This window comes from Mya arenaria, chromosome 4 (genome assembly GCF_026914265.1).
Source record: "Mya arenaria isolate MELC-2E11 chromosome 4, ASM2691426v1".
NCBI classification, from domain to species: Eukaryota; Metazoa; Mollusca; class Bivalvia; order Myida; family Myidae; genus Mya; species Mya arenaria.
The window spans coordinates 26,927,190-26,939,688 of NC_069125.1; the positions used below are offsets into that span (position 1 = coordinate 26,927,190).

The 12,499-nt window shown below is 35.2% G+C and overlaps 1 protein-coding gene across 2 annotated transcripts; it reads right to left on the reverse strand.

Annotated features, from left to right (window-relative positions):
• Window positions 1-278: 278 nt before the first annotated feature.
• LOC128232262 (BTB/POZ domain-containing protein 2-like) lies at window positions 279-9,226 on the reverse strand. Of its 2 annotated transcripts, XM_052945730.1 has the most exons (3): window positions 9,211-9,226; window positions 1,665-1,923; window positions 279-1,423 (listed from the first exon to the last, which is right to left on the reverse strand). In XM_052945730.1, the coding sequence occupies exons 2-3, from the start codon at window positions 1,907-1,909 to the stop codon at window positions 430-432; spliced, it is 1,239 nt and encodes a 412-aa protein (XP_052801690.1). In that variant the 5' UTR covers window positions 1,910-1,923; window positions 9,211-9,226; the 3' UTR covers window positions 279-429. The 2 variants fall into 2 exon arrangements, with proteins under 2 accessions (XP_052801690.1, XP_052801689.1); XM_052945729.1 differs by lacking the exon at window positions 9,211-9,226 and having other exon boundaries at window positions 1,665-2,443.
• Between the last annotated feature and the right edge of the window lie 3,273 nt (window positions 9,227-12,499).

A 12,499-nucleotide genomic window follows, 5' to 3' on the forward strand; every position in this document is an offset into this window, starting at 1 on the left:
ATAATAATGATAAAACACAAAATCAGGAAAACAACTAAAATTACTGCCATGGCATCGGGGTTCGACCCTGTGTATTTTCGGTCTGCAATCGCAGACTTCCTCCACTAGATCATGGTGAAGAGACACCTTAAAAGGGGTTTATGACACATTTATATACACACTTTATAACTGGAGACGGAATTTGCCTACATCAATGTGGAAGTTGTTGAATGTTTGGTCAATTATTTACATATTCCTAGAGCAAAAATATCATTTCCAACCAAACAGAGAAAGTTGAATAAATATATTATGTATTAATATTTGCATTTGTATTTATCAGGAATATTCATGTACAGTTATGTGAACGACTTTATAAACTATATGGCTACAGAAATATGCTTTGTTTATTTTGTCACACCAGTTTCTATATTTAAAATCATCCGCCAATGTTTATTGTTTAAGCGTAAGACCATGTATTTGACCGCATTGTAAGAATGTGCGGTGGTCTAATTTTCCATGCTTGAGGTCTATGAATTTTACTCGTACGCCGTTCAATAGGACTGTTTCTTTACGATTTTCACCGTAATATGAATATGGTCCTTTTAGTCTTTGGCGTACTGAGTAAATTACTCCTTCGCGAATGGTAATCTCCTTTACAAGACTGACATTCTCATACTTTTCGTCGCCTTTATACGAAATAGTGACATTCTGGGTCAGTACTATTTCTTGATCCTCAAGGATTTCCAGTGTACCAGTCAAGTTACCAGCTCTAACAGGACGATAAAGAGCTACACTACAACAATTCAAACGTTCTGACGAACTGAAACTTATACCATCTAGAGATCCGTCATGGAGCCATCCAGATTGAATTCCTTCGAATCTTGCTATTAAAGAAGGCATTCTACGACAGAGCCTCATTTCTTTAATACATTGGACTTTTTCGATATTGGACAAAATGTCGTCCTCAACAACGTTATCTATATAAGAGTCGTAAGACATTCGAGCAAAATCGACAAGAAGTATCATATCGCCAAGATGTTGTCTGAGGTCTTCACTCGTCACATTATCTTTGCCTTCCTTCATGCAAGATAGCTCCGCCCATTTCATACATGTTGCGTACACCTCTCCTGGCTGAAGTTTCCGTTCTCCCTTTACCCTCTCAAGTACCAATCTAAGTGCTTCAGGTGAAATACTCATGATTCCGTCGGATTGAAACACACGGTCACTGTTTTCTGATACAAAGATAAGACATTGCTGAATCAAGTCTTTTTCATCGAATTTCACAGCTTCGTCAATGATGGTACAAACATTGTCGACTGCAATTTCCTTTTCTAAAAAGGTCTTGCAGCGATTTGTCAAGGGCTCGATGTCGTATTTCTTTGCAGCATACAAAAGAGCCATGACGGATTCGGGCATTAACTGTATTTCGTTACTGTACATGAACCTGAAACAAAATTGTAGAAATTCCGTTTTTTACGTAACGCTACATTAACACAACCACAACATTGTATGATATGCATTTTCTAATGATTTATGTAGCGAGTAATAATGCAAATATTTAGCTAAGGACTCAGTGCTTTGAAAAATACCATTGATCGAGATTTATAAAATGTCACCCGAACTTAACTGGGACAAGACATAGGACTTATGAACGACACATCTTCATTTGTAATATTTCATCATACCTGATCACTTGCCTAAAGACGCTTGCTTCCACATCCGGGATCTCGACGACACCAGCTTCCGGAAGTGAACCACAGAACATCGTGTGGAAGACCGGGGATCGACTGGCCAGCATGAACCGGTGACACTTTACTTCCTGTTTGTCCTCTCCTGCCATGATAGTGACGTCACACAGCACTTTAGCATCTAGCATGTGTGCGTTTGTGACAGCGAACGATTCAGCGTGTTGCCAGGAATCAGACATCATCAAAAGCTATGGATCTAAACGTGATACAAAATATTTGTAAATATAAAAGTATAGTACCATTTTGCAAACAGTGACAAAAACGTAAAACATTGCTCCACTTGTTGAAATGTCTGTATTTCTTCGCTGTTTTTTGAAGGTAACAACTGAAAAAATCAAAGGAAGCCCCGCCCTACCTACTATATGCAACGGAGACAGCCACCGCAATAACGATTTTCTTAATCAATAAAAATAACAAAAAGAAATCAAAGTGCTGAAAGCACTGATGGACTAGGGCCTCATTCAGGGGAATGTTGACAACCATGTTCTAAGCATTGAAAAAATCGCCTCATATCACAAGGGGTCATTGTTTAATGGGCTAGCTTAAACTTTAGACTAAAACTGCTTGCAAGCTGGAAAGGAAATTTGAAAAATATAGTTAAGTGTGTGTAGAGTGAGGGGGTGGGGGGGGGGGGCTAAAGCGTTAAATCAGATAAAGTCATAGTTCTTTTGAATTTCCCAAAGTCGTTAAATCAGACTTGTACAAATTAATTTACGTGGTTGGCACACATTCTTCTTTAATTTGATCAATTCCTTTTAATCAAAGGACTGTTATTTGCAGTTTCAGAGAAGATTTTTAATGATGTAATTATATACTATATAGAAAACCTGTCGCCTCTTTTTCAGGGAAACTTTAAACCACAGAGCCATACTTTAAACAATCTTTGTAAAAGACATCTACATTGTACACCTATGTCATACTGCATACACAATGCTATTAGGAAGAAGTTTTTATTTAAAAAGTGAATAATTATTTTCTCCCCCTTAATTTGTTCTTGGTATTCAATTCATATAACATGTTACCATGATAACTTAGTGTTGTTGATAAATATTAGGCACTGCCTTCTGTCTAATGCTATTCATATAACTGCTGCAGACTTTTGTACATAGCAAAGCAAGTTGAGTAGACTAAGATGAGATGAATATCGTTTTTAAAGTATGAAATATTGAAATGTCTTTTAAATACTTTGACCATCAAATTTCATAACATGGTATCAGCAGTTCATCACACTGCTAGTGAGAATGGAATACCAAACATAATTTTATTCTTTATTTAATACCCATCATCAATCCACATGCAATACATATCACAAAATACTTTAACCCATATTCCGTTCCAGTGCAATACGGCCATATACCACTCTTGTGACGTCGGTACGCCACTCTTCTATCTGCTGTTGTAGAACCGAGCGTTCACGACGTCCAGAGAGTCGTAAGAAGAGGTCTCCTTCTTCGGAGTCAAATTCACAAGCTCCTCTTGTATTTCCTTGTTCTCCTCCACTAGAGACTCAATGTCCTCTTGAAGTGTTCGCGAAGCCTTTGTCTTCGGTCGAGCGCCATTTTCTGATGCCGCCATTTTTTTAATTCATGTACTGGACGTCTGGACGGGACGAAATTAAACTGAACAATAACCCGATCGGATTAACACCTAAGCGACTATGGGTGACTGCGCATAAAAGTAGTTCCCATAATTATAACATTTTAGGCTTAAATGTGGTAACTGCGTTTTGATCCAGATATGGCGGAATGTCACATTTGATTCTGGTAGTTGTTTGTAGATTTTGATTTTACTCGGCTTGTGCCTTGTGGTGTCCGAATCTGCAAAAATCTACTTGAGTCGAATACAACCTACTGGATCAAAACGCAGTATTTATAACCCTATTATTTACAAAACCTGTTACCCCGTGGACAGAGCATCTTTAACCCACAGGGCCATTGTAACTTTGAACAATCATTGTAAAGACAATTACATACATGTACAAGATGCTTAAGGAAGTAGTTTGGAAAAATTTAGAATTATTTTCTCCGTCTTAATTTGTATGCATTAGATAACTCAATAAATGCAGCAGTTGGCCATTCTTATATTGTCCTCTGTCACTGTCCTGATAGCTCCCTATCTCAATTGATGCAAAAGGTTGTAGGTTCATGATTCCCTGGTCCAATATGTCATACAGAAAGAAGATTTTGAATGTAGAATCAAGAAGCTCTCTTTTCAGGAACTCCAAATTGAATAGTACTGTAACATTTGGAGTGCCAAGAATTTGTTGGATTCCTAGGCAACAGGTATCAGGTGTTGCAGTACATTTGGAAAATACTTTTCACCCGTCCTTGTAAATCTAAAAAAGCTTTCATTTCGCAAAAGAAGTTCATATAACTAAATTAAGGTTGCTTAATCAGAGTTTGAATTATTCTGAAAACTAGATGTGCCTTTAATTGCAGCAATTTGAACTCTAACTCATAATGTCAATTAAGCTGGTTATGCAATACTGCAGTTCCTTGGTGTTGGGATTGCTTTATTTACTTGAATAAACAAACAGTTCTTGTGTTGGAAAGTACAATGTATTAACATGCATTTTTCTTGCCCTGACTCCATCCAAGCCTTAAATCTTAGATCAACATGTACTTGGGGCTATGTGTAATATCAATGAGAACTATAAATTATGTTCAATTTAGTGCCACTTATGATATTTCATTCCACATACAAAAACACTAACATGTTCAAACCAATATCCTATGTTATGATAAAACCATTGCCATGTTGGTAATTTGAAAAGACAAGAAATTATATCTGGTCAGGGTTTGACATAGTCTTTCTAGACAGCTGGACTTGTTTTGCAGTTACTTTGAAAATCTTCAAAAGCTAAACTGAACAAGACTTGAGCAAAATAACTCACAATACCAAAAGGGTTTTTAAAGACTTATGAGATCATTCTCACATCACCTATACCATTAGTTTTTATCTACAAACTTAAGTCAACATAATAATTGATGTTTTACATAAATATTGCAATGAATAAAGCATATTGCAATAAGTGCCAATAACATAGCAATCAAGTATTATCACTATAGGCCTAAAGAGATTTCAACATTTTCCTGATAAACAATAAATAATTTTACTTAACAATTTTCTCATTTTTTTACACAAGCTGACAAAATGGTCTCTTTTTGAATACTTCACATATTTCATGGCTTTCATCATTCAAACTAACATTTCGCTTGTTATTTCAATATTCAATGATTGTGTAAACATTCATAAATGATGGTTAAAATTAACATTCATGCTAATTATTCCTACCAAAAGCACCTGACTGATCAATCAGTATCCAATTTTGGCAGGGCTTTTTGGTGGTTCATTGAAATCAACAATGACCTCCCACAATTTGCACTGATCAACAGTAGTTAATGAATTGTTTCAATTGTTCTTATTTTCATAAACTTAGAAAACACAACTGCAGTGAATAAAATTTATTCCTCATCACTGAGAGAAAGTTTAGAAAAATGAACGAAGCCGAGTAACATCTGGTAGGATATCAAATCCTACAAATGTATTCATCATTTTTTATAACCGTAATTAGTAAATGTTAAATTTTTGTATGTCTAAAAAGTTTCATTTTTTGGTATATCAAAGAACATTTGTGTGTATAAATTTGATGATATTTTGTGATTCATTCAATTTCATTCCTGTTTCATTTAGTGTTCAATCCCAAGCTTTCTTGTTCTCATTTAAGTGCAAGAAAAGTCACTGATCTGAATAAATTCATTATAATGTAAGGTCACATAAAATATATATTGTGCTTTTTAAAAATAACATTTTTTCATCTGTTTAAAATTATGTCAACTGAAGTGCATTGACATTTTATTATGAGTTTAAAGCTGCACTCTCATTTTGACAACTTTTTAAATTTTTGTCTTGGAACGACAATACCTAGTAATCTTTTTTAATGGAAAAACACGAAATAACTGCTATTAATAAATCATTTATAAACTATGGGGATCATCAGAAGTAAGTTTCAATGCATTAATTGTACACATCGATACCAAGTTTATCTCAATTTTCTACAATTTTCTTAAAATTTTTGCTTTTTCATCATTAACTTAGTACAGCCCCTTTAAACTGTACCTTATAATGTCTGTGACTTATCAAATATTTAATAGTAATGGTCTACAATCAAGATTTGTTTTAATTATTCAGGTTTCAAACTGCATTGTGTATGCGATTGGAAAGGTAATCTTGAAAGCTCACCTAGTATAATTTTAACAAATAACATTCACCCTGCATGGTACTCATATTTGGATGATACAAAAAGATTTGCACAGTCATTTATGTATATTTGCATCTTTGAATTAGATTACAAAGTATAAGTTATATAAATAAATATTTATTCTTAACTTTATCTGAATACACAAGCTAATGCATCAGTCAATTGTAACCATGCCCCCGCCCCCCGGTCCCGGTATAGCAGGGACTTTTACTTTCGGTCCAGCCAAACCCAGCTAAAGTCCCCGCCATGCGGAGATAATCTGATGGTAAAGTCCCCACCAAATGCCCCGCACCCAAGGGACATTAGGTTAAGCCCCATCCACACTGTATTTTCCGGGAAGACCTGGCACTGCGGGGCCACCTGAAAGGTAAAAACATGGCCCATTTCGCCGGCTATCCCCGGTATACCCCCGGATGTGAGAGCCGTGGTTACAATTGACTGGTGGATAATGATACATTGTGATCCAAGCTCATGCCAAGATGATTTCTGGTCTGACATCGCGAGGTTAGATATTCATAAGCATGAAAAAGCCTTGACAGCATTTGAGAAAGACTGTTGTGAGATTAAATCTTCATTACTTTACTATTCCACAACATAAGGGATCTTTATTGAATATTTTGATTTTGTTCCCTAAACGCCACAAGTCAACTGATTAATTAATACTAATTCAATTATATCTCCACAATTTTCGGCACTGCATTGTTAAATAAAACTCAAAAGTTACACTTGTAAACTATTTAACCAAATACCTTTCCCTCAAATACTTCACAATTTATATTGACCTATCAACAACAATGCATCACCATACTGTATCTCTGACTGATTTTTGATTTTCATTCTTGGCTAGAAAACAAAAAAGTGAGCACAAAGCGTCTTCAGAAAAAGAACTTGTAAAGTATGCACCAGACAATTGTAACCACGCCCCCCCCCCCGGATTTTCATCCAGCCAATCCCCGGTAAAATCCCTGCCCTGCGAGAACGAACTGGTGGTAAAATCCCGTGAATAACACCACACCCCGGGGATCTAAGGTAAGAGCAATTTCCTGATATATTTTGAGGGAAGATAAAACTACCGCAATCACCCAGCATTGCGAGGACACTAGTTCTGGCTTCCATAACTGTAATGTTGATATTTATTTTTTTGATGTTTACAACACGTCCAAAAAGGTAATATATAATGTGTTCGCTGAAGTTCTTTAGCTACGAGGGCAGCTAAAAGGTAAAAACACAGCCCTTTTCCCTGGTATATCCTCGAGGGGGCTGTGGTAACAATTGACTGGTGCATTATGTAAGAGAGGAAATCAAAATTGATCATGCAAGATTGTTTTATCAATGCCATGGCGATGGTTTATCACAATGTCATGTACTTACACTAAGAGTGGCTCCAAGATTTTTCTATGCACATAGGTAAACAATCATCTTATTCACAGATGCTGTGCACATATCCATATATTTGGCTTCATTTAGAATGAAACTTCATAAATAAGTATGCTCATACTTGATATTTTTTATCTCCATTTTGCAAAATTGAAATCACATGAGTTTTTCAAACAAACTTTTATTGCTTGAAAATTAACATGTCAAATTAAAAATGCTACCCTCGGTAAGATGAAAATAAATCCGTTTGATGGTGGTAAGCATTCAATGGCGGCTTTATTGATATACACTATGAAATTCACATCATCAGCATCCGGAAGTAGTGATAACATACATGTCTAATCATTCGGCCGCTCTGATCAGAGTAAATTTTGAGGTCAATAAGTAGACTGGTACCCTGATTTACTTTTCCTCAAAAATATAAAGTTATACAGGTACGCGGCATATGGTTTTTAGTTAACATTAATAGTATTTGAACAATAAATACCAAACATCATGTTGTATTTAAAAAATTGCTAAGTGCCATGCGATGATTAGTTAAAACAAACTTTGTATCGAAAAGCAAAAAATCACGGAAACATGCAAATTATGTCAAAAAAATATCAGGAATACCAACATTGTATACAAAGGATAACACTACTTTTTTAAACCAACTTTCCTGGTTGTTTTCTACTTAGACCGCACGCTTTATTCGCTTTTAATACGTATGAATTCACAAGACATTTCGAATGCGCGACGGGCACCACGGTTAGCTGATACTAATTTCTTTTCGGATAAAAGCGAAAGAGGGTACCAGAATATCAATACAGAGCATTGAACGGAAAAAACTTCGATGCGTACTTTTCCAATATGTTCATATTCTTATTGCATATAATCTGACCGTATGCAAGAACATTCATGTGGTTAACCCGATTAACTCACTCGCTACGTAAGCATTTCGTGTGCTTCATTAAAAGAACATACAGTTAGCTTGAATTGTTAGAACTATTTTTATTGGATGTTGTGATTGTAATCAGTTCTGGTACTACTTTGGTTATTCAAATTCGCTAACGGCAATCCAATCAAAATACAGCGTATGAATACATTACGTCAGTGAACCCTCAGATGCGGCTTGAAAATGCAGACATCGCGGTTATGGCTATGAACTGCACACAAATGCCCTAGTCCAAAAAACCCAAAGTCTTAGCATATGCTCTATTGTGTAGCTGATGAACGACTGTATAAGTGTGTTGTCAGTTTTGTTTTGATTTGTTATTGACTACAACTGTATCTGGAATCAATACTTAAATTTATGCTATGGAGGGCACAAACACCGAACACTTGCAAAGCGAAAATGCATGGTCATACAATTATAATTATAAAGTATACTTTATTAAAGAAAACACATTTATTGTTTCCGATGTTTTTCATAAAATTCAAATGTAAAGTGTGATTTCTATTTATAAATACCTTGACTGCAAAACCTAAAGATGCGCGTGCGCCCTCTGACGTCATTCCCCTATGTGCTACATTTTGATCTTTTAGGTATAAACATTGAATGGCGTTTTTTTTTAGAAAAATACTTAACAAAACAAGATGAAACTTTGCAAGTGTGACCAAGGCAAGCCTCTGTATTGATCAAGATCATCGAATAACCGATCATGGTAAACAAACGCGTGTTTGAGTCGGTGTTTAGTGCCCTGTTCGAAAATGTACCGTCAACCTGTATATAACTTAATTATTTGGACTATATATAAATGAGCAATGAGTACTAAAGCATAGACCCTACTACTGACATAAGACAAAGATGGCATGTCCTAAAAGTCAACAATGAATTCAAATTATAAAAAAAAACTTCCGACTTACCAGTTGCTGTTTCGATTTAAAAACGGAAGTTAAATGAATAAGGTTACGCACTACTAAATTTTGTTATCTTAAAATAAACAGTTGAGTACACGGGTATACGAAATCAGAGAATACAAAATATAAAAATATTTATAATTTTTGAGAAATATTTAAAACGAAATTCATGGCTATACACGCAATACTGACAAACTTATAAACATGTTAATTTAGTTTACTAGACTATTTGTACAGTCACCCCGCCCAAAGTATTTCAACTGCATTTGAATCAATTCTATTTTTCAAGCCTAACTTCAAATAACTTTCATAATTAACCGAACACAAAACTTTACTTACTTCTGTTTTTAAATATATTCTGTTATTAGAATGATCAGGGAAGAAATCAATCGATCATTGGTCGCATAGGTAATAGGAAGGGCATATTAGGGCGTAGCATGACGGGCATGGATTTTACAATTGCAGTTTAAAATACATTTGGTCTGGAAATAACACCACGGCCATAATTTAGATACCTTCATATTCATATGTAAAAGAACAAATATGTGCGCACGTTTAACCAGCGTTCATCATATTTTCACTACTATGATTCTTACTTTTGAATCAGACCCTAACCCCGCCCCTTAACCCAATCCCCGGAAATAGCCATGTTTGGGATTGCATGTGATTAAATCTCGTGTTTAAAATCATTAAGTATATCAATAATTTAGTAATTACCAAATTAAAAAGTCATAACAAAGCAGGGGATGTAAATCTTCTACTCAAATTGAGAATAAAGCTGAGTTGTATATATTTTGAGAAAAAAAAACAGGAACAAACAACGCACTATGAATTGTAAAATACTCATGTACGAGAATATAATGGTTTTTGTCTAAGAAACAATGTTTAAGTTCAGTTTTAAGCGTTATTTTTACTGACATTCAAAGATAGCTGCTTTTGACATGGGCAAAGAATCATATGCATAAATAGTGAAGCCTTTTGGTTGCTTCACGTTTAAAACAATTAATTGTACAACATAATTGGCCGTTTTCGTTTGTCCAAAATGATTGTAATGATACGAAGAATTATGCCGTAGTTGGCAACATAAACATTCATCATATTTGATCTACCATGAATTAATGTCTATATTTTAGGACAATTACTGGCAGAAATATATATTCCGAAGGATCATAAACCAACATAATTCATGGACTGCATTGATTTTGCATTAAAAAAACATTGCGACCAATCAACATTGATCAGTGCTAAAGGGGCAGCTCGAAACATAACATTTGAGTAACAGACTCAAATAAAGTGTTTATTAGTTAGCTTACACCCCAATCTCCCCCCACCCCTTGTAAGAACAAAAGCGAAAACATCTGAGTCGCGCCTAAAAAAGAAAACAACCTCACCCTAACGATATTGTCTATAAATTTAGATTTATTACCATATATCATCTACATTACACACTTGTTCTGTTTTCTAAAAAATATACAAATTCGATACCAAAAGAATTGGTCACTTATCCTTGTACTATTTGGTCAGTCGAGATTATAAGTATCCTCCATGGCCGAGAGTGTAAGATAGGTTCATCCCGACCCGAACGTAGAGTGTTTTGCGGAAACGAGGTTTACCGAGTTTCCGCAAGACACCCTGCGCGAGGGTTTGGATGAACCTATCTTACACGAGTGGCTATGGTAGATGTTTTTTCTCCAACTTCAGTAAAACAAAATTAAGTGAAAATGTATTTTTTGCTGGAACTATTTTGTGCGTATTTAAATAAATGCGTATGGATATGTGATAATTCGTGGTTGTCATGGATATGCGCGCAGTGATTCAGATTATGTTAATAGTCAAATCGGCCTTTAAATAGTTCTGAGGAGAGTGAATCATTATTTCTTGAAAGGTGCATGAAAACTTTTTTATGGAGATATTTGAAGCGAGAAATAATTAATTAGCAATCTAAATATTGCAACAAGACAAGGTTGTTTCTATGATGCTACAGACGACAACAAGGGAGGTAATTACAATGTGATGACCATTAAAAAGAGTTCCATACGGGCGTTTTATCTTTGCCCGTGGGCAAGATAAAAATTTCTAGCATGGTTAATTTTTTGGATTTACTTATCTGAGGTGGGAGAAAAAAGAATCTTGTTGACATGTTTATGTCCGATTTGTTTATAACTGTTTCCCGCAGTCTGTTTTAAGTTTATGTCATTTGCGGAAAGGTATTTTGTAAACGAATATCAGGAGACAAATGTTAAATAGATCAAACTTGCTGTTATACATTTACATACACATAAAATATGTATAATTAAATGGATGTGATATAGAGCGTTGTGCATAGATCTTCATGGCAAAAATGTTATAACGTTTTATGCTTAAGTTTCACAACTACCGCTATCACCGAAGTGATTAATACAACCAAACACTGCCTTGACATTGGAATGGTTTAATGTCGTGCTTTGAAATTAACATAAGCATGTGCGTTATAAAACTCAGCAACATTATACCATTGTTTTGTCAGTCTGAAATTATTTCAGATAATTATATTAAAATATTAAAGATCCATTCTACTTTTCTAAGAACGAGTGAAATGTCGCACAAACCGCAGATGCAGATACACGTAACACATTTAATTCAGACTATTATGTGCATAACGTTAATAGGTACATGCGATACAAAAACTTGATGACTATATTTACTAAGTCAAGGGCCATAACTCTTGTTAGACCAGTGACGGAAATGGCAGGTGTTCAACATCCCGTGCTGACCAACCTACATTGCAGGAGTGAAGGTGCAACGCATCTGGCTGTACATGCGACACAATATATTTTTTTACAAAGTCAAGGACTCTTATCTCTTATAAAACCAAATTAAATGCAAAACAAATGAATGGTGCTAAAATGTCTATGCTGATCAACATACAACGAAGTTCAATGTGTGTATGTGTAATACTTTTATAGGTTCATACACAAACACAATCAGGGGCGCGACGTGCCGCGACACGAAGTGACGAGGCGGACACAACTTCTATGAACCCAAACATATATTCGATCTTGGGGTATAAAGAAATACCAGAATACTATCATCCAATCAGATGCAGGTTTAACATTTATCAACACATTGCACGCTTTTTGTTAAAATGTATTCGCATGCAAAGGAGTTAACCAGTTTATGAAATGAATCCATAGATTTCTGGTTGGCAATTACAATTGAATGTTTACGACAACCCGGGTCCATCTAACATTATAAACGGATGCATCTCAATCGTGCACCAAATGTTAGCATATGTTAACAATTATCTACATTCCAA

Excerpts from the sequence above, each read along its gene's own strand:
- LOC128232262 (XM_052945730.1), bottom strand. The coding sequence starts at position 1,909 with ATGATGTCTGATTCCTGGCAACACGCTGAATCGTTCGCTGTCACAAAC. Across the intron at positions 1,424-1,664 it reads GTCTTTAGGCAAGTGATCAG|GTTCATGTACAGTAACGAAA; the intron begins GTATGATGAAAT and ends ATTTTGTTTCAG.